The 14811-nt window shown below is 40.2% G+C and overlaps 2 protein-coding genes across 10 annotated transcripts in view; both read right to left on the bottom strand.

Annotated features, from left to right (window-relative positions):
* The window catches only part of grb10b (growth factor receptor-bound protein 10b), a 70080-nt gene extending 64024 nt beyond the window's left edge, over positions 1-6056 (bottom strand). For 2 of the 4 annotated variants that reach the window (XM_044359678.1, XM_044359679.1), the window contains exon 1: positions 5855-6056. The gene's annotated coding sequence lies outside the window, so the exon portion shown is untranslated. Of the gene's footprint in view, positions 1-5771 lie in introns of all 4 variants that reach the window. The other 2 variants (XM_044359676.1, XM_044359677.1) reach the window with 2 other exon arrangements.
* A 3527-nt stretch (positions 6057-9583) lies between these two features.
* cobl (cordon-bleu WH2 repeat protein) overlaps positions 9584-14811 on the bottom strand; it is a 65687-nt gene continuing 60459 nt past the window's right edge. For all 6 annotated transcript variants that reach the window (XM_044359674.1, XM_044359672.1, XM_044359673.1 and 3 more), the window contains 4 exons: positions 14514-14747; positions 14257-14373; positions 12634-12939; positions 9584-11606 (listed from right to left, as the gene is read on the bottom strand). In XM_044359674.1, the coding sequence (XP_044215609.1) occupies positions 11523-11606; positions 12634-12939; positions 14257-14373; positions 14514-14747 (741 nt within the window). In that variant the 3' untranslated portion in view covers positions 9584-11522. The remainder of the gene's footprint in view (positions 11607-12633; positions 12940-14256; positions 14374-14513; positions 14748-14811) is intronic.

A 14811-nucleotide genomic window follows, 5' to 3' on the forward strand; every position in this document is an offset into this window, starting at 1 on the left:
TTTCTATGCTAACAATGGATCAAATGACATGTGTAATGTGAGAGAAGCCACCTGTAGTTACAAACCTGCAGAGAACTATCACTTCATGCAGCAGTTCCCCTCGGCTCTATGGTGCCTTTTAGCATCTTTCAACTAATTGTTTTGTTTTTATGACCTGCAACTTCATTGTTTTGGTTCACTCTCACCGCTCTCATCAGCTCTTTTCAGGGAAAAAAAATTCTAATAAAACTATTGTATGCTACCAGGCCAGCGCAAAACAGCAGACTGACAAAGTTTGCAACTACCTCCTGAACATCATGGAGCAATAAGCAGCCAGACATTTCCATCAGGAGCTAAAAGGAGACTGAGTATTGGACTTACATTCCCCAGATGGCCAGAGACGCCACTCAAATGAATGCTAATGTTGCTCCATAACTGCTGCTCTTCACCAGCTTTGGAAATAGTAGCCCTGATTTTTGATTGCATATAAATATGAAGAATCTTAAGAGTCTTAAAACCAAACCATCCATAAATACATTGTTTTTAAGGGTTACCTTTCTACTCTTCACCCCTGACCCACCTCTCTCGCAGATCTGCAAACTTGTGCCATCGCCCATGGACCACACTGGACTCAAAGAGCAGATTTGACTGGACTGTCTTGGTGTCTTATTGTATGTCTAAATTATTGACACATAATACATCCTACAAAACCAAGATTTATGCATGAAAATTGGTGGGACAAACAGTGTTACATGTCATTGAGATCCACCTCTTTAAATCTGCAGATATCAGACACTTATCACACCCCTTTCCAACACCACACCTGCCAAACTCACCCAAGCCTTCCCACCAATCTGATTCCCTCTGATTCCCACTGTTAACCCATGCAGAACTGCAACGCACCAGCTACCTCCTACCCAGCTGTAACAATCAAAAAAACTGGTATTATTACTGATCAAAACTACTTTCCAAGTAACACTAAAATGAAACATGCAAATCATTCCAATTATCAACTTTCAGGCTTCTCAAATGAGGCTGTCAGAGTCGGTGTGTTTGTGTGGTTGTGTGTGTAGGTTGGCCGTTGTTTCTGCAGCAATGCAACACTGAAAGATGGGGAGAGAAAGTTGAACAGAGCATCTCTGTCCTCTGTTTTAATCAGCAGATTAGATGGTAGTCACTCCTCACTGGATGTGCTTGTTGCACATGTTGATTAGTCATTAATTGGCAGCTTTCATTATTTGGGAGCAGCAGCGTAAAGTGGGGCTATAAGAGAGGGCCTGATGTCATGCCGGGGGAGGCTGAATAGCACCAGTCTATGAGAGAAAGGCCTTTTGGAAACATGGACAGTGCCTAATTGGATGAGGATTTCAGGGCTGCTTGAGAGAGCTGGTCTTATGCAATGGGCAAGATGAATGGACTGGGCTTGGGAGCAGTGGTGCTTGTGCACAAGTTGGGTGTAATGGTGGTCCCAGAGGGCTATATTAGATGGATTTGTCTTCTCCTTACTCTGTCTTTACTACACCTGTTGGTAGCACAAAACTTATTCAACTGATAAAAATAAAATACACAGAACTATCACATTAGATGTCCCCTTACTCAAGAACTTAACACTGATAAAACAATAAAGGAATCAGTGCAAATGGCATCATCAACCACAACAAAGGAAAATATCAAACCCAAATAATATTGACCTTGTAAGTAAAACATTTAACCTGTATCAAAAAAGACTGGAGTACGATCTGACCACTTGAGGGGAAATAGGAACAGGATTTATTTTACTTACTTACTCTTAGGAATGCTAACAAACTTGGTTGGCTGAAAAAAATCATATTAACAAGGACTTAGCGCAAGTCCTATTCCTAAGTACCAAAGTACACCACTCTAAGCCCTAATCGCTTCTAAGTCTGGGAATAATACTAGAAAACCAGAGGGCAGAAAATGCAATTATGTACGACAAAATGCATGCATACATGGTCAAAAGTGCCATAATCAGAGCGTGGGAGCGAATCAGAATAGGGTTTACGACAGTGTGATAATTCAAGAGCAGAAAAAATGCCCGTATTGTTCTGAGGCTTCAAACTGGGAAATATTTCTAGAAAAAAAAGGCCTTTTTGTTTTTAATCATACGATATGTCCACGAAAGTCAACTAACCATGGTTTGTTTTGATTTTGCATTGCAGATTCCAGCTGGTACGGTGAGACACAGATCAACGGAGAGAGATAAAGGCAGGAGACAGTATGAGAGGCGAACTAAAGAAAGAGGCAGTTGAGGGGGGCAGACAATGGGGTAGACAGATGGACAAAGAGACAAAGATAAACTGAGACGAGAGACATATAGTGATAAAAGCAAGAGAACAAGAGAGCAAGGGGGAAAAAAAACACTGTACATATGCATAAGAGAGATCATTTCGTCTGCATCCACGGCACAGAACCTGTACCCACCCGAATCTGTGGTCCCGCAGGTGTTCAGTTACCTGCGGAATAAAGGCAACATTCTTGCCTCTCATGCAGGCTTGGGTTTCAGCCACATTTGGACCAACACCAGACAGTGAGAAACTCAATCCACTGTACACTGTGGTGGTTAGACAAGCAAGCATTGCATCACCTTAGGTCACAAGTGGAAAGCGTCGAGAATCGGGTTTGTACAGGTCCATATTTACAGTATGGAGTGGGAGGAGGAAAAATAATACCACAATGTTTTTCCTCTGGCAAGGTCTTAGGTTCCTAGAAATGACTCCTCACAAAGCAGAACATGATTACTCAGCGGTTATAGTTGAGATACCAAGTACATAAAACATTAACTGGGCTGTAGTGTCAACAATAAGTGGTCACATTAGAACTGTTAACTTGTGGTTGAGTGTGAGTCCAAACAATCCAAAACTTTGCAGCATTGCGCACACATGGTTTGAGGCCTAGTTTGTGGAAACTGAATCCAATGTAGAGTATTTGAACAGAGGATAGAAGGGTTACAATGTAGAAATGACGCCTGATTACGCAACTGAGTCCAAAATTAACCTTTATTCAAAAAACAAACAGCAGCCTCTAACATCACTGGATTCTTTTTTGACCACTGACAGCCCAGCTGAGCAGCTGGGTACAGAGGGTGCTCTGCTTTTAGATGCAGGCAGAGTCAGTTGACTGACATGAACTGTGCTGTGGTCCCCCAGCAGGCTTGGGTTAATGGTGTCATGACATCAGGGAGGGGGTATTAACAGTGTATAAGCCCAGACTAACCAGTGCTGAATGACTGCTGGCTGACGCAAGACCCAATGGAATGCTGCCTAGAGCACGACCACAAGCTCTTATACCACCAATACCAGCTAATAGTATATCTCTGCCCCTTTTTCCCTTGGGTGGCAGTTGAAACTACATGCATACAAGCAAGGATAAGAGGAGTATTCGCATGGTTATGCATCTGTACGTCAAGAAATGTTTAAAATGAGGCATGAAATGAAACAAAGTATTTCAATCAAAAACCAGTGGAGTGTGAGCAGCAGAACAAAATGCATTTTAGATTCTTCAGGGATTCTCAAAAGACAAAACACACAAGTCTGAATCCTACAGCGAGTTGAGTATAGCTTATAAGTATAATTATGTGCAATATGTGCAGTCAGCAGCCTTTTGGCAGCCTGTAGTCTCGCAGAGTTCATGCCCCGTCATGCCTGTGCTTACTGAGCATGGACTTGAAATAGCAGGACTTGTGCTGAGGGGGTGAAAGAAACCACAGCTCGAGTGGTTGCCATGTGCACAGGGATGTGACCACAACATAATTAAATGAAAGAAAGCAGGAAATAATGGGCAGGGGCGAGGAAAAGAGAAATCCTGTTTGGTTATGAATGGGAGAGTGTCAGAAAAATCACATGCTTGAAAAGATGCAGCTATAGCATATTTTAGACTGTATGCCACGTGATCAAATACTTCGTATTCAACCACGCTTAGAGGTAAACATGCAGAGGGACATGCATGTGTGCAGTATCTACTGCTCCTGTGTAGGTTGCCAGGTTGTGTGGAATATCAGTGGTAGGCCAGATTATAATTAATCCAATAAGGGTTGAATGACAAAGTCAGAATGCTAGATGCACTAAAACCAAAACAGACAATACTAATTTGTTCTCAAAGCTTATTTTTATCCAGTGTCCCCCTAACCACAGTGAGAGATGGAAGACTATTGCTCTGCCTGTCCAGCTGAAAAATCCAAATTGAGCAACAGGTGAATCCTACATTTTTTATTACTTTTCAGAGACTTTTATGACTCAGTATTTCCCTTGAAAATGCGCACTGACAGAGCCATTTTGGGATGCATTAATGCCTACAAAACCTTGCAACGTGCATCAGCCCCTCAGTGCCTCCTTCCAGTCTAACTCCACATTCCCAGTGAGAGCCCTGATCTGCATTCAGAATACACGGGTCAACGTCGATAGTTCCAAGAATCATAAATTTGGGTGGTTATGCAACTTTCTGCAGACCACATGCAGCCAATAAAGAAATTGATTTGGAAGAGTGCCCAAAAGACAGGGCAGAGATTAGACTGTGTATGAAGAGTTGCTTTGTCAAGATATTTCCACATGAAGTTAGATTAGATACTGATCAGACTCTCCCTCTGACTCTCTCTATTAGCATTGTCACCATTTAACATAGATCCTCACAATAGTGAAATACTAAAGGCAAAATATTGTATTACTGACACAATCATTTGAGAATATACACTGAAGCAGACTTTTAAAACAAATTATATTCTCTTCTTCCTCCATACAAATATCTCAATAAAATAAAAGAGGCATATACAATAGAGTATAGAGTGTACCATAAAGGAGTGGTCCAGTTGCAACTGCAGTATGCATTTACAGTATTAAAGATTTTATGAATATGAATGAGTAGGCCAAGAGTTCCTCAAGATTTTCACATAAGGGATCCAAACACAGTTCTATCAACCTGTTTAACAATTGATAACAATTGTTATAGTCTATTATGTCATCTTGTGAATTAAAAAATGTGTTCTTTTTACTTTTTTAACCTGTTGTTCCTCCTAAATTAATTCAACAATTCTACACTTTCCTAGGGACCCCTGGAACCCACCCAAGGACCCTCAGGAGGTCCCAGGAGCTCACTTTGGGAACCACTGCAGTAAGGCTACATGAGTATCCCTGGGAAAACGCCTCTTTCTCCCCCTACCCACCCCCAAAAGCAAATGCTGCCAAAAGGATAAAGCCAGCCTAGTGAAACTCTCACAGAATTGAGTTAAGGGAGGGAGGGGGTTGCTGGGGGGGCGCAACATGGGGAGCTGGAGTCCTACTGGATAGAAAGTAGGCTATGAGCCACTGTAGACTGCTGTTACGCAATTGTAAACACGGCAGGCAGGCAGAAGGCTGTTGAGGTCAAAATAATGTTCCCCAAGAGGGACTCGAATCACAGTAAATGTTGGGAAAGGTGCAGGAAAGCGCACGAGATCCAGTCAGCTTATCGGCACGCGTACTAACCCCGGAACAGGCTGGGGTGTCTACGGCGGAAGCTTTCCACTAGTGTGAATACAGTAACGTCACTACAGCTGAGTGCAACAGTCCGATCCGATAAATAAACTTGTTTTCAAAGTTCAATGACCGCTACCTTATTGCCAGAGAGGAGGGCATGGACTCAGGTCCCGCGAGGCGCGGTTACGCGCAGTGCGCACATGTGTTCCGACCCGCAAAACAGTGCGTGTCATCACAACAGCAAATTCAAGTTTTATTTTTCAAATTACATTTAAAAAACATATATATTTATTTATATTTCTTATTTTACTTTTACTCACTGACCGCTCTCGGTGGACTTTTTATCCCTCCTCCCACAAGGAGCACGATGAGAACAGCGGCTTCTTCGTCCGGTAGCATGCACTCACCTTTACAGCCAGATCAGCTCAGGCAGGCTACGACCCTCAGAGACACAAACCGGAGTGGCAGTCTTGAGATGAAGGGACACTCGACAGCGCTGGATCAGGCCACGGTGGTCAACATTCCCGGACTGGACAGATAGACAGAGGCAAGAGGAGGAGGAGGAGGAGGAGGAGGCGAAAACAGTGGCTGCAAAGACTGCAGGCAGCTCATCTCATGCGGCCGGGTAGGACACACACACACATACGCACGCACGCACGCACACACACACACACACACACACACACACACACACACACACACACACACACACACACACACACACACACACACACGCAAACAACCCCTCCCCTTTAGACTAAACCACGCCCACAAGTGAGGGGTGATTAATGCGGCGTTCACGTCTTATGGGAATAAGGGCGTGTTCAGAGGATTCCGTCTTTTTTTTCTTTTTGAAGCGCTGTCTTGTCATGAGTTCAGTGTCTTAGAAAACTGACAATGCGATCCGTTGCTTTTAAGTTACAGACAAAGAATCAATGGCAAATGATTTCTTGTCTCTAAAGCAAAGTTGCTCTATGGGAAAAAACTGTAAAGCTCCTCCATCTGTAATCAAAGTCACAGATTGAAATAATCAGATTTAGAAATTTGGTACTTTCAGCAACCTTAATCAAGATCTTAATCTAGCTTTAATCTAAGTATTGATCTACATTGGTTTTGCTGTGCAGGTTTAAATGTCCTTTTTAAAATTAGTTATTTTATGCAAATTTCAGCCGGATTTTAATATGAAACGTCTCAGTGGGTTGTAAGATACAGAATTAGGGGGTTCATTGTGAAAAAGAAAGCAGGTAAATAATGTTTTTCTCACATTTATGCATTCAATTGCCTGCCACAGAATAAAATGGATATGAAAGTAAGATGTGAAATATTATGCATATTGTCCCTTAAAACAGAGATTTAAGGTGTTTGATGTTCAGTGTGTGTTTTCAAATACTAACTTGGTTGTAATGCATTTGTCACAGACATTCATCAGTGGATGTTTCCAATTAAACTATGTGGATATTAAATATGTGCTTGTCTTTCAGTCAGTCTAATTCATTGCAATAACAAAAAAAATGGGCTAAAGGGACAGTAATCAAAGGATTCTGCCTCTTGAGGACATGTGACACTGTCACTGTCTCAGAACAGTGAATGTATCGTAAAAATTGCATAAGCACAAATCACTATATGGCAATAAGTTCATTTATTTAAATGTAGATTTAGTTTAAAATAATATCATAATGATACACCATGAATCCAAAGTCAGCAAGACAGCACTTCACTTTTATTGAAGCCCCTGCTCTGACAAGCACTATCAGAAATAAAAACACCGGTAGCATATGTGAGGTATGTGTATTGCACAACAGGTCAAATCTCAAATCTCAGTCAAATCTCACTGCACCAGTTACCTTCCCGGCACTGTTGTGTTTTTATCCTTCTGAGCCTTGTAAAGGTCTTGCATAAGACCTTCTGGTGTTTATGGGACCGAGAACAACATCAAGAGGTTTACATTCAGCTCATGTGTTGTTGCAGTTTAGACTCAGTTTTGAGTACATGGAGATTAATAACATTTAGAAAGAGTGACATGCACCAAAGGCAGTGACTTGAGTTCAACCCACAACACTGTCAAATAAAGCTATGTGCCTCAGGCTGAACCTTGTGTTTATTTTTCATACTGCCAGACTTGGATAAGCCTAAGTGATGGGAACACACCATGGGAGTCTGAAGTGCAAAAGGCCATCAGTCCTGAGCTGTGTGTGTGTGTGTGTATGTGTCTGGATCAGGACAACAGGGGGGTTCACACTGTGTCTCCTCAATGCCTTAACACACACCCAGTTACACATATGCACACAGAGAGAACACAAAGAGCAGACATTGTGCGGCCGTTGCATCATACACACAAATACATACATACACACATCATGTCACTCATAACCAGGCTGCCGCCACGCAACAAAACATCCTTCCTACGAGACATAAACTAAACACACATTATGTTGATTTCACCTCATCAGACATTCAGCATCACACAAGCTTTTGTTCAAATTGATTGATCAGATACATAGTAGACTTCCCAACATCAGAAAACAAAGTCAATATAAACCCCTGCTGATCACTCATAAGTCTAGCAGTCAAGACTAACAAAGATGTGTAATATGAGTGAAAGCAGTTGGTGAATGGCTTTCACTAAAGTGCCTCACAGGACCATGGATAAATGTGCTTTTAGTAGAAGTTGCCAACACATTTTCATTATTGATTACTTATTTGTGAGTTAAGAAAAAGAAAAATATGCCGCTCAATGTTAAACAACCAACCTATTACTCCCAACACCCACATCTAAACAAACTGTACACAGTCCCTGATTTGATTTAAATTACATGATTTGAATTATATTTGTCAACATGGTTACTGGCAAGGTGAAGTGTAACATCTCGTTCCTAACTGCCTTAGGCCTAGATGTGAAACTGTTATGGCAACAAACACAAACCAAGCAATATGGTTGGTAAAGCTGTAACTAAAGCCAAACCTAAATGCATTCATCTCTGTTGGATTATGTGGTGTGATGTTCTGGTAATTCTTGATTCGGAGGTTGTTTACGTTGCTGGTATGGTTAAAATGGTTTGGAACCGTAACACAGGCACAAGCTCAAACACATACTCGCAACGAAAATATCACTCACAACCACACACACACACACACACACACCCATACACACCCTACAGAGATTTGTAAGGCAGATTAGAATGGCTGTAGAGTGAGCATGAATTCTGACCCACAAAAGAGCCTGTGGTCCTGCAGGAATTTACAGCTCTCTCTCTGGTCAATGCAACCAACATCACCCTCTGCACTCTGACTTATTCCTCTGCAAGAAGTCACCTTACATCACCCTGAAACGATTAGTAAAATGACTAAAAAGGAGGACATGAACATGCATCTTTGCAATTAATAGAAGAATTATTTATTATGTTTTATATATTTTGTTTATGATGTATGAGATGAACAATTAACGGAACAATTTAGTATTTTTATTCTCTACCAGACCCTGCACACATTAGCAAATGAGATAATTAAAAAATGACAAACAAAGCACAGTATTTGTACCAGTGTAAGCTTAACCAACACTCTCAACTTGTTTCCAGCAGTGTAGATCTACAATATATCCTCTGTTACAATAATTATCACTTCTCTACAAATGTCTGCATCTACACTGTGTCTTTCCCTGTGATTTTGCAACTAATAAGGATATTTGCATCATTCAGCAGCATCTCGGGGGTGTGGGGGGAGGTGGAGGGGCGATGAGTGTTTCAGGAATCAGGAATGCAGGTTAGGTGCAAGTTCTGTGAGAGTCATTTTGTGTGACCACATTGTGATGAGTCAGGGCCATGAGCTGCTGCCTGGAATAGTATCTCATCTGTGGTGTGGCAGTGACAGACAGGGTGAGAGAGAGAGGTTACAATATATTTCATAAGGACAGCAGGATGACCACAGTATACAGGCAACCACAGTGTTGGGAATGGCACAGGCGCATCAGAGTGATGCTTTCCAGGGCAAGGTTCATACGACCATCTGGTGAAGCAAACAAACAAGTCTAATTGCTATTTTAGAGGGAAAATGCAAATTCTTCAGGAAGGCGGCTACAATACAGGTATGACTCTTTTAGATATGAACAATTTCAACAAAGAAAGACATTCAAAAAGAGGTCTGTTTTCACTTGATTACAAAATTATTTATTGAATCAAAAATTGGGTAGACAAAAATAATTGTGCAACCTTCCCACCAAAAAACAAAAACAAAACAATGTGCACTTAAAACTTAAAAAGCAATAGCTTATAAAATTCTCAAGCAATCAGTGAAATAGATTTCTATCAAAGATTTAAATCAAGTCTATCACTGCGATGATCTTCCTTTAGTTTACAAAATATACAATGCTACAATGTGCTGTAGGCTATTGTGTGTAAATTAAACTAGCAGAAATGAAATAACTTCTAGTTAGAGAATTTAAAAAAAAAAAAGCTCTTAATGTTTTCACTCTCAGGTTAAAACATATAACAGTAAAAAAAAATGTTTTGAGTGTTGAAACTGAGCATAAATTAATAATATATCTATAAAACTAGGAATTCAACTCCCTTTACTCAAATATATATCATATTACACAGCAGCTAGCATTTACACCTGAACATGGATGCTTTAAGTTTTATCATTTCGGTTTTCATTCTAAAGATTATTCAGCACATACATACGCATCCATAACTGTACCATTTAATGGCAGCAGTCCACTCTCCATAAATCAGTCAGAGCTACTCTATAATGTAAACTTTACATTCAGAGTAGAGGAATGAAATGCAATAATACTTTCCTAAATCAAGGCCACAGATACCCTGAACTACTGCTTTCCTACAGCATTATTACAACTGCTGGTTTTGTAGCCATTACATTCTGCTGATTAATGAACTTATCTCTTTGCTCATGGTGGCATCCACCATTCATATGCTTCTATAACAGTGATCTCTTTATATACAGTATGTAATATATCAAGCATCAAATGCATGGTCAGTTATATTGCCACTATGCAAATAGAAGTTTCTGCAGGGTGCTGACCTTGTACATGTATGACAATCTCTTTAAGTTTTAAACAGCAGCACAAATTAAGGTTAGGGGCCAAAACAGGAGCATCATGAGCTAACAGGCACAAGTCAGGCACCACCATTTTACTCCTCCTCTTAGTCAAGAACTGTAGAAGTTGGCATTATGAACCAGATCTGAGTAAAATAATGCACTTTAAAAAACAACAACAACAACAACAACAAACATTGTCAATGGATCTATCCATTGTTTTCTTAAGTGTATTTCACTTTTCAATGATCTTAATTTGTTAAACAAATATTAAATAATCCAAATCTGGAAACATTATCACCTCCAACTTACCATATATATTTTTTTACAGAAAACATCATATACATAACACTGACTGAGCAACAGTATAAGGCATCCATATCTTAACTATGGTAAAAGCAAATAAAAAAGATCAGAACAAAAAATATGATCTGGAAATAGCATTTAAACTTTTTAAATTTCAAATATTCTTCTTTCATTGGCACACATTTTGTACAACGCTCTGGTTAAAACTACTGAATTCAAGTACAGAGTGCAAGATATGTTTAGGAACAGCGATACGCTATAAAGATGGACACAAACAATTTCCAGCAAGCTATTGTTAGAAGCTGATATTATGAGTGGAATTAACTGCAAACCTTTCACCTCTGACAACTTTATTGGGCAGATGTTGCAGGTGTTTGGCTACTAACAGAGCAACATTCCTCTTGTATAAAGAAATGCTTACAGTGGAGAATATGAGTAAAAATAACAGTCTCCCGCCTTGCTGCATTAGTTTAAGCATGAGGCCCCAGACTGGCAGCCAGCTGTGAAGCACTTCTTGAATATTCTTTTAATCTAGATAGCATGTAGAATTATTTGTGTCATCCATCAGCTTTTCCCTCAAACTTTCAAATAACATTCACTCAAAATATGACTCAGCCCAGTTTTCCAAATGTCTGTTTCAAAAGCACAGTGGCCAAAAAACAAAAACTATGATGGAATTTGATAAATTATTTCTTGTTGCAGTGATGTAGGCTTCCCCACTTATTTCTGAGGGACTGTTGAGGAGGTTGCTTGGATTGTTCCCAGTCTGCCATTCACTTGGACTGTCTTTGTGGGCGCCGCGACCTAGTTAAAACAGACACAACATGTCATGTTTGTATTTCTCCACTCTGGTAATGGCAGGAATAATAGTTCATGGCATGCTGGAAAGAAAATATCAGGTTCTGTGGTTTTGTGGGAGCGTCTAAATGGATGAAGAAACAAAGAAAATGCCTTAATTGAACAGACAAACCTAAACAGAGTTAGTAAATTTTGTGCCTCATCAGTTCTGAAAGAGATGTGGTCAACAATTCTCTGATTATTTTCCTCCTCCTTGCACTATTCATTCTTTGCTATTGTTCCTGTCTGGTTTAAATGATGCGAAAATAATCATGCAAAAAATTTTAAACAGCTGCTGGCCTAAAAGTGAACTTCATCTCCTTGAAAATGTTCCTACAGCAGTACAGTATGGATGTCAGATGAATCTTTCTATTTTAAAATCTGCAATTCATTTCCATTTTCCCAGCGGCTGCACCACAGGAGAGCTTGGTTCTGCCTTTGATGGAAAACCAGACCAAAGATGTGAGTAGAAAGAGGACACTGGTTCAAATCATATGTTTTTCTGTTGTTGTCTTTGGCTTTCTTGCCTTTATCTGTTCTGTCTCTTTTTTCCCTCCCTCTCTTCTTTGATAAGAAGTCTCTCTGGGTGAAATTATGCAGCCTTGTTCTCAAGTCTCATGAAAAAAATAAACACACACACACAAAATCAAATCATTAAGATATTCATCGCTTGCTGTGCTAATGCTAAATTTTAATTTGCTCAGACTATCTTTGTTTTATTTTTCATTTCTTCAACAGTTTATGTATTTTCCTGTTCTGCAGACAGAACAGATGAGACATATACCAAGCTGGAAGCCAGTAGCTCCTAATGTAATTTCATCCAGAGGGATATGTGTGATATTTAGGTGTTACTCTCATCTTTGTGTTTCCATGAAACAACTGTGGAATTGAAATTCCAACAGTACTAATGCAGAGTAGTTAAAGAGTGTAGAGAGTTATACAACAACTTTCACAGCAATGTGTAAACAGATGCTGTCTTTTCCTGTATTTGTACCTTTTTTAGCCTCTCAGCAGCAGATCCAGAGCGGATGGCCTCCAGCATAGCCTCTCTGGCCAAGCCAGGATTCATGGGGGTGTTAGCACTTGGATGTGCCACAATGGTAGGTTTACCCTGTGGCAAGACAGGGGGAGGAGGTGGAGGTGCAAACACGGGTGGTGGTGGTGGTGGGGTGAAGACAGGAGAAGTGCAGGTCAAAGAGGGAGGAGAGGTGGAGGAGGAGGAGGGAAGGTCTGTGCTTTTCTCCTCCTCAGAAGCCACGTTCCTGAACTTCTCAAGCTCATCAGCAGCCTCAGATTTGGTCTGTTGGGGAAAAAGGAGTGAGACAATTGTAACTCCTGACAAATAAACAAAGGTGGGGAACCAGCTGCTCTATCATACAGTCTGTGCATGTGAAGTTACTCTCATGGCCTAACAAATGCATCTAACGCCAACCTTAAATCATATAAAAAGAAACTTCTAAACAAACTAATTTCATGCATAACCTTTTCTGTTCCAATATTTTTGCATTTTATTCTATACACATTCAAATTTATATTATCTTTTTAATTATCATTTATCTCATGTATTTTTACGTAATTTACATGTATGTATTTTTTTAGTTTTATTTATTTATGTACTTTTTTGAGAAGCACAAAGTTTTTGAGTCCGATTTAGTCATGCAGCATTCCACAGATTCCACTTCTGGAGAGGAACCTCCAGAAGAGAACCGCAGATGTTTCGGCTACAGCAGCACGTTTCCTGCCCCTTTCATTCCACATGGGTCCTTACATGACAGCAAACCACAGTGCACAGTCCACACATAGGGATGGAAATAGACACCCATGCTTGCATAACATGGTTCATGCATGGTTCTGTGAACTGCCAACTAGCTAACAACACAAAGAGTTTCACATTCGCATTTCCCCTTTAACATATATTTTTGCTGCATATAATTACAATAAGTACACCTCTTTGTTTGCTTTGTGTCAACAAGATTAAAAGTCTACAGCCACGCTAGCAGCTCTATAAAGCCGTACTACTGTAAATAATAGTGTTAGCTTGGCAAAATGCTAACAATGACAATGTTAACATACTTATGTTTAGCTAATGTTTACCATGGTCACCATCTTGGTTTAGTGTGTTAGCATGCCAACATTTGCTAATTGGAATTAAACACAAAGAACATCAGAAGCTGATGGGAATGTCATAAGTTTTAAGGTAACCAAAGAAAAAACAATCAACTTGATGGTGGTGCTAGATGAGGAAAAGTCAAAGGATCACCAAGTCATTAGGATTCATCCTTCTAGGGAACATGAATGACTGTACAAAATTTCATGGCAATCCTATTAGTTGAGATATTTAAGTCTGGACAGTCAGTAGTGGACCAACTGAGCAATAATGCCATCCCTAAAACTCCTAAAAGGAGTTAAAGAGGAAAGTCGTGCATGAACATTCATTTGAGGATGATTGTGGATACATAAGGTTCATTCAAGGAGAAAGTGGATAGTACACTCATTGTTATAACGAACAATTAATCATTCCATTACTCTTTAGGGCTCGGTTTTATCTCCCTACCACTGCTTTGATATTGACAGACAGCACAGTGATATTGCAGAAATAGCCTGAAGAGTACTTTACCTTCCTCAGCCTTCCGGAGTTGCTCTGACCTCTAATGGCAGCCAGAAGAGCAGACCTCTCATTCTCCTCCTCAGCATAAGAGGGTTTCTTCAAGTTGCTGGGACCAGAGGTGGATATCTAATAATGAAATTAGAGGAGGAAAATCAAACACTTAATAGATAGTGTAAAATTAAGAATGTAGTGTATATTTATTACTGGTAGAGACCGTCCATCCGTCCCCCACCCACATGCATACAATATGTTTATCTTAATTTCACCTTCTTGAGCCTGTCCTTGCCTCCACCTGTCTGGATTGCCTCCATCAGGCTGCTGTGCAGAGATGTCTCTTTCTCAACAGATTTACAGATCACTGGTCTGAACGTTTTAACTGGCCCAAACACTGTCACTGGCAGAGGCCCAGGTACCATACCACTATCTGCTGCGGTAACTGAAGGTTCTGGTTTTGCATCAGGTGTTAGATGGGTAGCTGCCTTGCTCATGTCCCTCGTATTCTGGAGACAAGATGTGGAGTATTTAGTGCACTGTAATATACAGTAACAGCTTTGCAGTAAAAAA

Source organism: Thunnus albacares, chromosome 8 (genome assembly GCF_914725855.1).
Source record: "Thunnus albacares chromosome 8, fThuAlb1.1, whole genome shotgun sequence".
Lineage (NCBI taxonomy): Eukaryota > Metazoa > Chordata > Actinopteri > Scombriformes > Scombridae > Thunnus > Thunnus albacares.